At 36.3% G+C, this 18,014-nt stretch overlaps 1 protein-coding gene across 1 annotated transcript; it reads right to left on the reverse strand.

Annotated features, from left to right (window-relative positions):
- Window positions 1–6,194: 6,194 nt before the first annotated feature.
- On the reverse strand, window positions 6,195–17,215 carry LOC129278027 (uncharacterized). Its single transcript, XM_054914228.2, has 2 exons — window positions 16,315–17,215; window positions 6,195–9,017 (listed from the first exon to the last, which is right to left on the reverse strand). The coding sequence occupies exons 1-2, from the start codon at window positions 17,213–17,215 to the stop codon at window positions 9,001–9,003; spliced, it is 918 nt and encodes a 305-aa protein (XP_054770203.2). The 3' UTR covers window positions 6,195–9,000.
- Between the last annotated feature and the right edge of the window lie 799 nt (window positions 17,216–18,014).

Genomic DNA, 18,014 nt, shown 5'->3' on the forward strand with positions numbered 1-18,014 from the left:
ATTACACTTTGTCTAGCATTACAAATTAAACATTAAAAAAGAGAAAACCTACACGCAACTTATATTTGGATATTTTCTCGTAATATGATGTAAAATGAATGATGACTCTCAGTTTTCTGTCAGACTGAAATGCAGTAAAAAATCTATAAGGAGATGCGTTAGACAGATTTTTTTTTAATTTCTTTATTTTTATTTTTATTATTTTTTTTTTGTGGGGGCTAATTATGATTCCCTTTGTATTTATGAACTTCCATATAAGTTTCAATCGAAAATTTTGGTCCAAATATGAAATAGAGCCAATAAAAGATTTGGGAAAATGCCCACTTTTGCGTGGAATCGGCATATATATATATATATATATGTGTATAATTTATATATATATATAATTTCAAATTCAATGACACACACTACATTCAAATAGAAGGGACGGCAATGGGCACACCTGTTGCCCCTACATACGCCAATATCTTCATGGGCAAACTTGAACAACAAATAATATCAAACTCACACAGCACTACACTTAAAACATCCTGGAAACGATACATAGATGATATTTTCTTCCTCTGGTCAGGATCACCAAGAACTCTCAATAAACTACAAACCACAATGAACACTCTCCACCCGACGATCAAATTCACATTTGAATCCTCAAACCACAATGCACACTTCCTGGATGTCTCCTTACAACTCTCTGATGCACAAATACACACCGAACTATTCACAAAACCCACTGACACCCACACATATCTGCTCCCATCATCATGCCACCCAAAACACACATTCAAAGGCATCACATACAGCCAGGCGTTACGCGTAAGAAGAATATGTTCGGACAACACAAGGACAGAACACCACATGCAACAACTGGAACATCACTTCATGGATAGAAATTATGATAAACACATGGTAAGACAACAAATTGAACGGGCCGCTGACAAACCCAGGTCGGATCTACTTCAATACAGACCCCCCAACACATCTGACCCAACCAAGATCTTCTTCCCAATTACATACTCCCCACCTACTGCCTCCATCCCCCGAAATCTACACAAACACCTTCCCATTCTACACCAGTCAAACAAGATGAAAGATATATTCCCTCAACCCCCTACAACATCCTTCCGTCGAGGACGCACTCTTAAAGATTTACTAGTACGGGCACGAGACCCATCCCAGCTCACCCAACAAGCCCATGAAACCTCTACTGTCGGGTTTTTCAAATGCCCATCGCCCAGATGTGTTCTCCACAAACATATCATAGAGACAAAACAATTCAGGAGCACAGTCACAGGACAAGAATATACCATAAGATCCAACATAAACTGCAAATCCCGCTGGGCAATATACCTAATCACATGTTCACAGTGTGGTAAACAATATGTAGGAAAAACAGAAACAACAATATACACACGCTTCAATAACACTCGATCAGAAATAAGAAACTACCACACCCCACAACACAAAACATTGCCGTACACAACACATTTCAATCTCCCAAACCACTCAGTAGAAAATGCAATGATAACCGGTATCGAACTCATCAACAACGAATCACACAACACTATCCTCCATAGAGAATCATTCTGGATACATAAACTCAAAACGCTTCACCCGCACGGTATAAATGTTGAGGAATAGAGAAGTCCAGCCCCAATTCACGACTCGTACTATTTACGATACTTATTTATACTTTGATATCAAACCTATTTGTTATTCGATAATGACAAGAGATTGTTATCATCGACATATATATTTCTTTTTTGTGAACATATATATATATATATATTATGAACATATATATTTTATGAACATATATATACATTTTTTGTGAACATCTATAATCGTATCTGGTCTTTTACCTGTATAAATTATAAGTCTTTATAATGTAACCTCTCGAATTTACCGGCGTAATAACAATGCAGCGTTTAATGACCCATACCTTCACCGTTTCACTTGAATGAACATAAGTCACGCAAATTATATATCACACAGAAACCGAACGCACGACACTACACACCTCCAAGTCAGCCCGAAAGACCCCAAAGACCCAGGTAAAATTACCCCACATTAGATTCGTCATGTTTGTACATCATATGTGTATGTATGTGTATATTTACATATTTATGTATATATATATGTAGATATTTATGTGCATGTATTCTGTATATGTATGTATTTGCATATATTGTATACGTACGACGTCATTGTTACATGTGTTACTACACCTGCATTATATGTCCATATGTTCATCTGTTCCTCCCTCTGTACCATTGATTATGTTACATATGTTATTATATCAGTATTATATGTCCATATGTCCATCTGTTCCTCCCTTTGTAGTACTGATTATGTTTCGTTCACTTTTGTTTATAGAACCCATGAAGAAGGCCTAAGGCCGAAAGCTTGATTAAATAGTGGTCTTCCAAGCAACGTCAAATCGTCTTGTGATTTTTTCGCCTAAGTATTTCGTACAAGACACAGTAGTCATGTTAAAGAGTGGATGCCTGTTTACATTTATATATATATATATATATATACACCGATTCCACGCACATGTACATACACCCTCACACACACATATATTTCAATTTTTATAAGATAATTATGAAACATATGACATATCGAAACATTTAAGCTCGTGCTCGCATTACTTTTGTTATGTTTATGCGATACCTTCACAAAGATAACAGTTAAGATGTTCGTAAAACTTCAGTCTTTAGTTAGCTTTAAGTTAACGATTGTGGAATATGTGGATGAAAATATTTCTGACTCTCCAATTGGCACAAGCTGGATCCGTAATGAGAGGTGCACTTTTTATAATTCAGAACCCCGCCGTAAGCAATCCTTGCTACGGGTCTGTACTCATTATGTCTACTTCGCTTTTTTCAAGCTTGCATTAGACATTCGTTTTCATTTTTATTTATTCATATTTCGAGCTATTTTTTCCGACGTTCATTAATGCATCATACAGTTTACCTTAATCTCATCTTATTGACAGATATGGATATTCATAAATGTTAACGATTCTATGTCAGAAATATTCTATCACAGAGATTTACAAATATTACATAATCCAATAAACAAGTAACTCATCATTATCATATCACACGTGTGTAGGCAAGATGGCGTAGGATATCGTGGGCGCCTCCGATTAGTTGTATTAAAGAGCATCAATTTAAAAACCGATTTAGGTAGATTTGTTACGCCGACGGCAGAACGCATTAATCTGTATGAGAGGACCTGTCATATTCATAATACAACATATTAAATCCAGCCCATACCACTAAAGACCCAACAACTGTTAATGCACGTGACTATATTATTCTAAAGATGAGAAATAGATCTATTCGTAGTTGGTAAGTTTTATAAATCATAATCACAAAAGTTGTTATCACTTGGGTAAGATCGGAAGAAACAATTAATTGATAATTCGAAGGTGGTCACAATCAATTCAATTCAAAACGGTTTATTGAAATTTGTTTTAAAAAAAACAGCCCCCAAAACGTATAACCGGATTTTAAAAGTTTGTACAATGAAATATGTTAAGAATGCACGATATAAACACCGAGAAAAGTCTGTCATATCATAAGCACGATAACCCATAATAATAATAATATTACATCAGCATCCTTAAAAGATTAAAACAACCATATAGTAAAAAGCATGACCCCCGAAGTGTTACCCACATTCTAAACAAAAGATACTGAATGGGCTTGATTCATCAGCATTGTGGCTTCTCATTTTAAATTTCCTCCATTGGAAATATATAAACATATCAAGTAAAGGAGAAAGTTGACTATCAAGAGGCGCATCTGAAGACGAATGGACTGGGGGCACTAACATTGTACCCTATTTCACGCCGGTAGAATAGTGATGAAATTGTGTCCTTCCCACTTAATTTTGTACAACCATGAAACAGAATATTATGTTGTCAGAAATATTTAACGTTTATGTATTTTACCCCATGACAGTGACCGACACAAAAAATAGTAAATAACCCTAATAGAAAATAAAATGCAACATAAAAAAATAGTTGAGACAATTATCAGAAAAGAAGGATACGATGTACAAAATTTTCTCATAAAATACTACAAATCTTTTCCTAAAATTCTGCAATTTTATGCCGTTTTATAACATTTTAAGGAATTGAATTCAATTGTTTTCTACCCAAAAAGAAGAACAAGAGGAAAAAACTTAATAAAAAATGGGAATAGGAACAGAACAATAAAATAATAATACTAATGACCATGATTCCATGACATCACAATTGACAAAACATCATGTTGACACAGTGATTAGAATAGTTTTAGATTGTGGGCTTATTATGAGCGATAAATCCTTATCCATATAAGAGTGGTCGTCTTGAATCCTTCACATTTTCGTCTTGACATCTACATCATCATTACTACTTTTATCATCATCATCATCACCATTATCATCAATTCCAACATCATCATAAAAATTACCACCACCATCATCATCACCACCACCACCATCGTTGGCAGCATCATCACCATCCCCTCAATCACCACTATCACCATCATCATGACAACATCATCATCACCACTTTCACCATCATCACCATGTTCATCATCATCATAACCATCATCATCATCTTCATCATCATAACCATCATCAACATCATTATCATCATTATCATCACCATCACCATCATCATCATCATCATCTTCATCATCATCATCACTATCATGACAACATCATCATCGTCACCACCACCACCATCATTGTCATCATCATCACCAGCACGATCATCATCATCACCAGCACAATCATCATCATCATAATCACCTGATAATTAAGTACCAACAAGTAATATTAAATCAGATGATATTCATGGGTTAATGGATCAATATAATAAAATCAATTGATTCACAGCAACAAAAAAAGGGAAAAATACACAAAAACAAAGTTAAAGTTATCATATTTTCCTTTTTAATATACAGCATTTTGCTCCTATATATTTATATACATATCTTTCATAGAATGGTCTTTAATACTATTATTATCATTATCATGATATCTCTCATTATACATAACACATACCTGGAATCCATAATATAAAAAAGCTTGCAACAGATTTGACTCCATGGTAAATCTTTATAATACAGTATATCTGTATCATATACACAGTTAACAGTTGAACTACACATTTACATACAAGTATAACAAACTGATTCTTCATCTCAACTTGGTAAACTAAAAACAGAAAAAAAGGAAACAGAACATAATAGATCTTGGATTTCCATTTTTAATATTACCCATAATTCATATGACTTAAGTATTCTTGAGTGGACATGTCTGTCTAGACTGGCCTTGCATTAAGTCTAATTATTCTAATTTCTATTTTCAACCAGGAATGAATAAATGCTTATGTCTTTCCAGTTTCTCTTTTATATTATCATGCTAGGCGTAAGAGACCAGGGGCAGATATAGCTTTATTCCAAGGAGGGGGTTTGACTGAGAAAAATCAAAAATTCACCCCCCCCAAAAAAAAAAAAAAAAAAATAAATAAATAAAAAAAATTAAATTAAATTAAAAGATCATTTAAAGGAGAATGAAACTCTTGGAGCAAGTTAGCTTTTGTGAAAGCAGAAAAATCAAAGAATAAGATCAACGAAAGTTTGAGTAAAATAGGACTAGCAATAGAAGAGTTATGAGCATTTGAATGTCGAGATCACTAATGCTATGGAGATCCTCCTATTGACAATGCGACCAAGATCTACGATGTCACAGATGAACAACTCTCCCCTTTTGGACGCTGAAAATATACCCCAAAACATCTCTTTTTGCTCATTCTAATCATATGACAAACGATTCATCAATGATATAATGTTGTGAAACCTCTGTACTTGTCCTCTCATAAAGAGAACACCTCACCTTGTGATAGACTCTATAAAAGTGAGAATATAAGTGAAATAAGTACTAAAGTAATGAGGGAGTTGTACGTGTGTGACATCACAGATCTTGGTCGCATTGCCAATTGGAGGATCTACATGGCATTAGTGATCTAAATATTCAAATGCTCATAACTTTCTTATTATTCATTCAATCTTCCTCAAACTTTCAACAATATGTTTTTTTGATTTTTCTCTTTGATATGGATTCAGCTGGTTTCAAGGGTTTCATTCTCCTTTAAGAAGGTCATTTCGGTACCAAGAATTTGAAAAAAAATTGAAGGATTATAACTTGTTCTTTTGAATAGACAGAGTAGAGCATTGTTTTATTAATGGTGAAACAAACTGTGGCAATATGTTTTTGTAAAGCAAGGACAAAGTAGGATGAAAAATAATGAACAGGCAACAAATGTTTTAACTTTAATAATATATGACTGTCCAAAAATGTTCAGACAGACTTATTATGGATTTCATTATGTCATCAGCATTATCATTCTTATATCATAATTATTTCATCATGATGTCAATAATGTGTAATATTATATAATGATCAAAACATGTTATTTCCAAGAATCTGATTTATCATTTTATTTTTGCAACCAGGCCTCTGAAACATTTTGGACCCTTAATTTTTCAATGACTTTATACAGGCAAATATTGGTGAACTTGTTGCCTGTGTATATGGCTGAGCCTTAAGATTACAAGTAAACTGGATTGTATTTCACAGATGGCAGGTAAAGATGAAGCAGGTCCAAAAATCCATGTATCACATTGTCAAGTCCTACTAAAAATACTTTTGTGAATCACTAATCCGTCAAGTCTTAACTTTGTAAATTTATTATTTTTTCATATCTATGTTAAATATTGTGGTATACACCCAAAGTGTTAAGGATATAAAAACTCAAAGTGACTGTGAATATTGACCAAGCAAGACCTATTTTCTATATCTCAAAGGATTAAAATAAAAATAAAATAGATATAAATTTTAATCCAAAAGGTTCAAATTAAAATCCAACATTCGGTTTTTCATTATCCACAGAATCAGTATTCATTTCAAATCCTTGATATTAAGATTGTACAGGAGTACTAAATGGCCTGGGGCCAGTTTCACAAAGAACTTGCAACTGTTGTAACTTTTTCATTATGGCAACTACCATGGAAACCTTGATTATGATTGACTGCTGAGCCCTGTTACCATGGTAGTTACCATAATTGCAAAGTTACAACAGTTGCAAGTAATTTATGAAATGGGGCCCCTGGGGTGTTTCATAAAAAGCTAATGAATGACTAGAATATGAAGTGCCAGATTGTAACCTCCATTTTTCTTTTGTTTGTTGTGACAAAGTTGATGTAAGTTGTAGGAAATATCATACTTCAGAATGAGAATGGGTGTTAAATGTATAATATTTAAATTCACCAACACATTTCAACTCAACCGACTGGAGATGATTATTTAATATATATTTACATGAATAGAAGAGAAACTGGAACTACAAAATTTTATGTAATGAATATACAGGCACTCAAAGAAAACTGAAAAAAAGTTGAGAGTTACCATATTGCATTGCCCTGGCCTGGGGCTTGACTGCATACTGATTCATTGCCGTACAATTTTTTTTTTTTTTTGGGGGGGGGGGGCGGGGTTGGGGGGAGCATAAACAATTTTGAAAAAAAAATCAAAAGTGAGGGAGTGAAGCAACCTATCTTGTCTTGGGGGCATTTTTGCATTTTCCACAGTGAAATTTAAGGTTTCATGCACACTTTTGGTGAATTTCGTGAAAATTTTCAATAAAAATTTTAATTCTAAATTTCTTGTGGGGGGGGGGGGGGGCTGCCTCCTGCCCCTATGCTGTGTACAGCCATGTATTGATCAAACGCATAACTTACTTGCATTTTGATTAGTTTTGAAAATGAGGGACAGTTATTTGATTTTTCCAAATAACGATCACCTTGTTATTTAAGGGGGAATAATAAACAACCCACTATAAGCTTTTGAATTAATGTGATGAATGATAATCTCAAATCATTGATTAAATAAAACAAACCTTGGGTTAAATCTAGGTTAATCAAGTCTACACTGTAATAAGACACAGTTACTACCATATATACCTTGAGTATAGATTATTTAATTTCTGCAATGAAAATCCCCCCCCCCCCCAGATAAAAAAAAATGCAATTAAAACAAGGGAAAAATAATTTGAATACTAGTATAGGCCTACTATGAATTTGATTTTAAATGATTTTTGGGTCATTTTTGGTCATGAATAGTGAATAAAAGGGATGAAAACTAGCATCGCAGAGTAGCATGGGCTTTGATCCTTGTTTATTCAGGACATAGTCCCAGTTTAGCATGAGAATATACTAAAATATGTTTAACATATTTTATATGTTTCAAATGAAACCCTCAAACTCCATTGATGCCCTAATACACCATATTACATTCATATGTAATTTGTGTTACAAGTACAAATTTGACATTCAAATTGGGTTCAGTACCCTTGTCTTGCTCTCTTTAATAGCAAGATCGATATTTACTGTTTCAGCTCTCATTCGTTTACCATAGAGAAAATTATAAGAAAATATTACATAATTTTTTTCATTTTTACAAAGTATCAGGGCAATTTTTTGACTGATATTCATTGCAGCTTTCCCATTTACTGCAGATTTATGCAGTATGGTGTGAAAGGTAGCAACTGAATAAAAAATAAAAACAAAAAATTTAATCTGGTATTCCTAACTTTGTCTGAGATTTGTTTTTATTGAATATATCACCTTTGTAATTATTTTCAAAATGTGCATCAAAACTGGTCACCCAATCATAATGGCTTTGAGGCCAGCCTCAGGACCACAACACTTCTCAGGTGATTTAAATAATATATTTTGGTTGTAAACATCCATTCAAACCAGTCTTCCAAGGCAAAAATGAATATTTATGACATAATCTTTTATAAAACATTCCAATGAAAAGCTGAATTTTTCTCTTTTAATTAGCCGAACCTGTGATATGGATTAAGTACCATGATGTGATGTAAGATGAATAACTGGTTGAACAAAATACTGGCTCAAATAGGTCTCACTTGTTTTCTCATGATGGACTGGGGCCTGTATAGGGGAAACAAAAGATAAAACAAAATAATCATACATTAATGATTGGTATGATGAGGGCTTGTACAATACTGACAATATGATATTTCCTGCCAATATCCCGACCCCCTCAAAAGAAAGAAAAAAAAACAACAGCACTAAAAACAAAACAAGAGCAGTGGTACATGTGACCTAAAATATGCATAGGCCGATATGTCTCTTAAACAAGTGACACAACATTTCATCCTGCGACAATTGCTCCTGGCTTAATTTCGTCTAAGATGTAGGATTGTAATAAGGTTTTATGTTAGGTTTAGGTTAGGGTATAGTGTTTAACTCAGGGTTGAAGTTGGTCACTCGATTGGTGTGTGAAATTTAGAGTGGAGCAATTGTCGCCGGAGCAAATGTCATGGAACCCTTTCAAATCAAGACATTCAACATTTAACTACCAAGTTGGAGATGTCTTCATTATCAAATTACGTTATATCCCTCAATCTGTACATCCTCTTGTCCTACGCGAGGACAATGATCAGAGATCTTGCCTTTACTTATTATATCCTCAATCTGTACATGCTCTTGTCCTACGTGAGGACAATGATCAGAGATCTTGCCTTTACTTATTATATCCTCAATCTGTACATGCTCTTGTCCTACGCGAGGACAATGATCAGAGATCTTGCCTTTACTTATTATATCCTCAATCTGTACATCCTCTTGTCCTACGCGAGGACAATGATCAGAGATCTTGCCTTTACTTATTATATCCTCAATCTGTACATCCTCTTGTCCTACGCGAGAACAATGATCAGAGATCTTGCCTTTACTTATTATATCCTCAATCTGTACATCCTCTTGTCCTACGCGAGAACAATGATCAGAGATCTTGCCTTTACTTATTATATCCCTCAATCTGTACATCCTCTTGTCCTACGCGAGGACAATGATCAGAGATCTTGCCTTTACTTATTATATCCTCAATCTGTACATCCTCTTGTCCTACGCGAGGACAATGATCAGAGATCTTGCCTTTACTTATTATATCCTCAATCTGTACATCCTCTTGTCCTACGCAAGGTCAATGATCAGAGATCTTGCCTTTACTTATTATATCCTCAATCTGTACATCCTCTTGTCCTACGCGAGAACAATGATCAGAGATCTTGCCTTTACTTATTATATCCTCAATCTGTACATCCTCTTGTCCTACGCGAGAACAATGATCAGAGATCTTGCCTTTACTTATTATATCCCTCAATCTGTACATCCTCTTGTCCTACGCGAGGACAATGATCAGAGATCTTGCCTTTACTTATTATATCCTCAATCTGTACATGCTCTTGTCCTACGCGAGGACAATGATCAGAGATCTTGCCTTTACTTATTATATCCTCAATCTGTACATGCTCTTGTCCTACGCGAGAACAATGATCAGAGATCTTGCCTTTACTTATTATATCCTCAATCTGTACATCCTCTTGTCCTACGCGAGAACAATGATCAGAGATCTTGCCTTTACTTATTATATCCTCAATCTGTACATCCTCTTGTCCTACGCGAGGACAATGATCAGAGATCTTGCCTTTACTTATTATATCCTCAATCTGTACATGCTCTTGTCCTACGCGAGGACAATGATCAGAGATCTTGCCTTTACTTATTATATCCTCAATCTGTACATCCTCTTGTCCTACGCGAGAACAATGATCAGAGATCTTGCCTTTACTTATTATATCCTCAATCTGTACATCCTCTTGTCCTACGCGAGAACAATGATCAGAGATCTTGCCTTTACTTATTATATCCCTCAATCTGTACATCCTCTTGTCCTACGCGAGGACAATGATCAGAGATCTTGCCTTTACTTATTATATCCTCAATCTGTACATCCTCTTGTCCTACGCGAGGACAATGATCAGAGATCTTGCCTTTACTTATTATATCCTCAATCTGTACATCCTCTTGTCCTACGCGAGGACAATGATCAGAGATCTTGCCTTTACTTATTATATCCTCAATCTGTACATCCTCTTGTCCTACGCGAGAACAATGATCAGAGATCTTGCCTTTACTTATTATATCCTCAATCTGTACATCCTCTTGTCCTACGCGAGAACAATGATCAGAGATCTTGCCTTTACTTATTATATCCCTCAATCTGTACATCCTCTTGTCCTACGCGAGGACAATGATCAGAGATCTTGCCTTTACTTATTATATCCTCAATCTGTACATCCTCTTGTCCTACGCGAGGACAATGATCAGAGATCTTGCCTTTACTTATTATATCCCTCAATCTGTACATCCTCTTGTCCTACGCAAGGACAATGATCAGAGATCTTGCCTTTACTTATTATATCCTCAATCTGTACATCCTCTTGTCCTACGCGAGAACAATGATCAGAGATCTTGCCTTTACTTATTATATCCTCAATCTGTACATCCTCTTGTCCTACGCGAGAACAATGATCAGAGATCTTGCCTTTACTTATTATATCCCTCAATCTGTACATCCTCTTGTCCTACGCGAGGACAATGATCAGAGATCTTGCCTTTACTTATTATATCCTCAATCTGTACATGCTCTTGTCCTACGCGAGGACAATGATCAGAGATCTTGCCTTTACTTAGCATCAGATTATCCATTAGGTATCAACTATATCTGAACCAAGGGGGCAATTCTTGAAGAATTCAGTGTGCACTGAACACCATGTACAAAGTCAGGATAAAAACAACTAGGGGCTGTTCACATACGGCCTATTTTACATAAACATACAGTCATGCAAATAAGTGTCAAAGAGCTCACAGTCTGAATACGCTGTAAGTGAAACACCTCCCTATTAAATATGTTTTAGAAATTATACACACCATGCTCTCCCCCCCCCTCTCTTTATCTCTCTAAACACTTTAACAATTGAGAAAGATGTTCAATTAAGATTAGGAGTTGATTGTCCACGTCAAAGGGCAAACCCCCCACTGCTAAAAAGATAGTGTGAACATGGGTTAGAAATGTCCCATACATGTACATGTAGATGCGCTACATGAGTAATGATTAGGGTATTTTCTTAAGCATTCATCGTAGTAGATTTTTCATTACCAGTGATTTCTGATGCAATTACATGCATGTCACCTTTATCTGCCCATGTTAAAGTCATATTAAGGAATCAGTTTAATTAATCACACAATATTCCAAACTGCAATTTGGACTCAAAACAGCAACATTAACCCAAATACAAATAAATGTAATATTAAAAACTCTGTTCCAAACAAAGAGTAGCTGGTTTCAAAAAAATTGTCATTGATGACATGTGCTAGAATTGTATGAAAATATGTCCTAAGCCGATCAAAAGGCATGATTTCAGGAGCTCAGTAGTTACTATTAATATCAGGCTTGTATGAAACAAGAGCATTTGATCAATAATGCTTTAAAAGACATCTCTAAAATATGAGGCCAATTTCCAGCATCATGATCTTTTAATCACGAACAGTTCCCAATCCAGAGCAACAAATTACAGGCCATCAATCCAAATGATTAAAATGTAGGCACTGAAATTTTTAAAGAGGCCTCTAACGACTTAAAATCTTTTCTACTGGTACTTATAAAGAGATAGAGCGTCCGTCTCACAACTGGGAGGTCGGGGGTTCAAACCCCGGCCGCGTCATACCAAAAGACGTTAAAAGATGGGAGTTGCTGCTACCCTGTTTGGCGTTCAACGATTAAAGGGATAGAGCCTCGTCGATCTGGCGCTGCACAACGGCTGCCGGGCCCATGATCAATTGGGCAAAGCAAATTTTCGGAGTATTTCATTTCATGTCTATTTCGAACAATAAAATATGGATTTTCATTCATTTCATTTTCATTTTTTCATAAAAATGAAGATTAAATTCCCACATTCCCGACATGCAATACAGGAACCAGGGTAGTAAACCATCAATATATATGAAAATTGCCATTAAATTGTGATTTTAAGCATGTTGAGCTCCCCCCCCCCCCAACATTCAAACTCAAACTCTGTATATGTATTTAGAAAATTCTGAAAGTCTATTATTATATTTTCCCTTCAAATTTTAACATTTCTTATGCAAAAAATATCAATCAAAAGACAGTGTCTTGTACTGAAGGAGTACTGGAAATTAAATTTTATAACTTCAAAGATCTTCACATCTTCTTAATATAAGATGTCCAAACAAACAGGATACGAAAACTTTTAAATAGGATAAAAACACTATAAAGCTGTCATGCAATATTCTATTTGAAGGGTACTTTATCAAAATCATAGGCATGTAATCCTTCTATGCATTGTATATTTTATACTTTTCACTTTATATCTTTACCAAGTTTTCTTATGTGAAGGGTTTTGCTTCTGATCGTTTAATACACTATGAATATTGATGATCCAACCTACTCTATTTCACCTAAATATCATCTTTCAATCAAAAACAGCTTTTAGTTGGTTCAACCCTGGGGATTTTAATATCTCAAATATCAATGTTTATGTAAGAAATATAATTTTACAGTCAAATCTTATTAGAAATTTAGCCCAGGTAAGAACACTGACTAATCCTCGTTGTGACTCTATTTAAAACAAGGACTCTTGCTATGTCATTGGTTGGCCATGTCACTCAAACAGAAGCCAGGATCACTTGTTGAGCAGTGGTTTTCATAGGCCGATGCCTTGCTTTCATGTTCTTTCAAAATCAAAACAACATTTATAAAAAAAGGTAAAGATTGAATGAGGTGAACTGCTATGGATATCATGACATTTAAATCTTATTATCACAAGAACAAGATATTCTGGCGTTTGACTTTGACATGCCTGAAGTCACTCAGATCATCATCACTGAGCATGGAACCAGTTTGAAGTTGATCCAATCAAACAGTTTTTTAATTATCACAGTTTCTTAAATAAGTTAAGAAATTGAATTGTGGAGGTGCCGCAACCGACTGGTCTAAGGTGCCTGACTGTACATGGAAAGTCTGGGGTTCAATACCCGGCTGCGGCACCTATGCCCATGAATAAGACATTGAATAGACAATGCTCTTTTATCATGTATTCAAATAGATGCTACATGCATTCTTGGTAACTAGGTGTGCACCTGTTTGTTTGTTTTTTTGGAAGAAATTAATCAACATTGTGCTGCACTCAACCCATGTGGGGTAAATGGTTGCCGGCAGGAAGTAATTCCTCAAAAGGTGTATTCAAATAGATGCTACATGCATTCTTGGTAACTAGGTGTGCACCTGTTTTTTTTTTGTTTTTTTGAAGAAATTAATCAACATTGTGCTGCACTCAACTCATGTATTCAAATAGATGCTACATGCATTCTTGGTAACTAGGTGTGCACCTGTTTTTTTTTTTTTTGAAGAAATTAATCAACATTGAGCTGCACCCAACCCATGTGGGGTAAATGGTTGCCGGCAGGAAGTAATTCCTCAAAAAGGTGTGAGCACTGGAGTCAGTTGCCGAGCTTAGCCAAGGTCATATACATGAATGAGTGCCTCGAGCACCTAACAAGTTGGATAGGTGCGCTATACAAATATCCTATATTATCATTATCATGAGATAGGATGGACGATGTGAAAATATATTGCCTCTGGAAACCATGTACAGTCTCAGGAAGCATTAAAATCTGTCGCTAATTTATCTAACTACGAGTTGTCCCTCTGAAAATTTTCTTTCTGATATCCATAACAGAGGTTTAACATTGAAGCTTGATGTTCATTTACACCCCTTGTGTTGAGAGAGCATTTATTTACCTGCCAGAGGCCCATATCACAAAGGTTAGCGATTAATCACTAAATGAAACGGCCTCTCAGGATCATTGTTGCATGTGCATTTCCCCTAGTAGGCTGACTAGGAACCAATCACAATTGTTCTTTCAAATTAGTGATCAATCGCCTACCATTGTGTTACCGCTCCCATGTGTTTATATGGAAATGCACTAATCAAGTGATCAATAATTTCATGTCTTCATGGCTAATCATATCCATTCATTTAATAAATCTGAAAGTGGGTGAATACAAGAGGTATACATGTACATGTAAATCCCTGCAAAATGCACCCTTTCTGCAATATCATAAGATCTTCCAAATAAAATATTAGAAGATGAAACCCACAAATACGATTTGGGCATTTCCTCTTTCTTTCATCATAAACAGATCAGTCACAGGTGGATAATCAAAATAAATTAATTCGGGATCCTGTAATCATGGCAAACAAATTTATTACTTTTTTACCAAACCTTTAAAAATGATCATGCTGGAGAGTTAAATAAAACAGGTGTATAGCATGTGTGATAGGTAATAATAAACAATAATAGACAGTTCTTGTATAGCACATGTCACATTATGAATAACGTCTCTATGTGCTTCCAAAGGACTTGATATTATTACTCCGGCTGTAGCTCAAGCAGCCTTCCAGCGCTCAGTGCATTTTTAAGGAATAAATTCCTGCCAGGTACCCATTCACCTCACATGGGTCGAGTGCAGCACAATGTGGATACATTTCTTGCTGAAGGAAACTACGCCATCGCTGGGATTTGAACCCATGACCCTCTGTTTCAAAGTTCGGAGACTAATCTACTGGGCCACAACGCTCCAGGTATATACCATGGTAGACACCTTCTCTGTTAGTGATTTCTTGTGGCTGCCTGACTGTGACAATATGCAAATGACCTCGGTTTGAACATACTTAAGCTCTAGTGATTTCGCGTTAATGGAAGTAATTTGACTGTTTACAGGTCTTAACAGGTAGTTAAGATTAAAGGTCATAAACCAAGCCTGAAGCATCTGGGGCCTGTTTCATAAAGAGTTACAACTGTTATAACTTTGCCATTATGGCAACTACCATGGCAACAGGGCTCAGCAGCCAATCAAAATCAAGGTTACCATGGTAGTTGCCATAACGGCAAAGTAACAACAGTTGCAACTCTTTATGAAACGGGCCCCGGGTCGGGCAAGGCATGGAGTGTTCAGGTGTGGGGAATTACTCAATCAGGCATGTTTTCTTATTTGATCAGGATACATTCTGTCAATTTATTTTGCCAGCAAGGAAAGCTGTGATGTTTCTTTTAGCCAGAGTTTGCTAATCTTCAGGTGTTGAACATTATCTAGTTATCTTAAAGAGGAAGGGAAGTATGCATATTCAATAATAAATCAAAGACTTGAGTGGTTATTGACAAGAGTACGAAACATTGAATAGATGTATCCAAAGGTAATCAAGCAAACAAAGTTTGCATGCAACATTCAATTTGAAGGACAAATGCAAAATCTGCAATGATCCCTACTTTCTTATAACAGAGCCAAGGACACACTTACCTCTAGCTGGTATTCCTGGAGAATCTTTACTGACAGGACTAATATTGGTCTTCTGTATGGAAACCAAAGCAGCAAAAGGGTCATCAGGTTCAGCACTTAATGTCACAGACTTGGTGGGTTCTAGAGGTTTCTTGAAAGGGTTTGTGCTAGGTTGGTGAGGCACTGCAGGTTGGGAAGAGGCAAAGGGATTTGACGATGGAACAGAGGATACAGGTGCCGACGACTCAAAGGAAGAGTTAGTAACGTTTACTCGAGGCATCGACAGAAGATCTGCTAGACCGCTACTGTTCCTGACAAGTCCTGGATGAGGCATGAGTCCTTGCTGACTCTGCATAGGTGTCCCTGATTCCTGTCCTAATGGAGCAACTGGTAAGGAAGATGGCTGTGATACATCAAGGGTATCAAAGAATAGTCCATATTCCTCTAACAGCTCTGTACCTTTGGTTTTTCGCTTCCCAGTATCTGGACTGTCTACCGAATGTGCTGATCCCTCTAATGTAACAAGGGGTTCAAAGTTGTCCTCAAACTCACACTTGATTGGACTATCGGGACTCTCATGAGTTATATCAATTAAAGAACACTGGTTAGAGTTATTTGATGAAGATTGATGGCGGGCGGATGACAGGTAGGTTGGCGGTGGTGGGGGTGGTGCGTTACGTGGTCTTCCCTTTGGTGGAAGGGGTAGGAGACCAGCTCCTTGCTCCTTATCACTAGAAGGTAAGTCCATCCTAACAAGACTACTAGAACTGCTACGGTTGCTCCGTAAACTGATTTCATCTTCCTGTTTCTTCTTGTCCCGCTTTCTACGAGCTGGTGGTTGGGGAGTTGTTGATTGCTCACCAGAAGCCTGTATGAGAAAGATAAAACATGTTACTTTCACTCCGTGCAACAAAGAAAGCATATAATGTGAATCTAATTTCAATATGAAGCAATGATTTTCATACATACATCTATTCATCGGAAAATAACTTAGGTATATGGGCTATTAAAATACATTTACAAGCTTTTTACTTGATTGTTTCACAAGTACAGTGTTTATTTCTTGGGCAACTTCCAGTTTCATCCAAGAGGTGCATCTGAATTAAACTGAAGCAGCAAACCTGTTGTTTGTAGAGTGGGGGTGAGTGATCTATGGTGTCATCCCCCAACTTGAATACTGTGACAATTCTCTCATAACTACTTAAAATTCTGAGGGTTGGTGCACTTCGGGTCCCGTTTCATTAAGAGTTTGCTATAGAGCAGCCAATCACAACCAGGGTTTCCATGGAAGATACAACTATAGCAAAGTTACAATAGTTGTAAGTCATTATGAAACAAGCCCCAAGACTAATCCTGGGGCATCCATGGCTGGTCTAGTGTGGCCGACATGACACACTGTAAAACTTCATAGTGTGTAAATAGTGTGTAAATAGTGGGGGGGGGGGGGCAAGGAGAAGGGTAATGATTATCAAGCACTCATATCCACTCTACAGAGAACAGAAAAAGGCATTAATCTTTACCCTGGCTTAATAAGCCTGGCTGCCATCCAGGTGCACAAGCACTTCAACAAACAAATATTTCTTTGTAGACTTGGATCAGTCTTGCAAGGTTCAACTGGGTTGCCAAAAAAGGAATGAATATGGGGCAATCTAGGGGCACCCTAAATCAAACTTTTGCATGGAATGGGTATCAGGTTTCTTGCCTAAGTAGAGGAGCTGTCA

The sequence above is a fragment of the Lytechinus pictus genome, chromosome 15 (genome assembly GCF_037042905.1).
Source record: "Lytechinus pictus isolate F3 Inbred chromosome 15, Lp3.0, whole genome shotgun sequence".
NCBI lineage: Eukaryota > Metazoa > Echinodermata > Echinoidea > Temnopleuroida > Toxopneustidae > Lytechinus > Lytechinus pictus.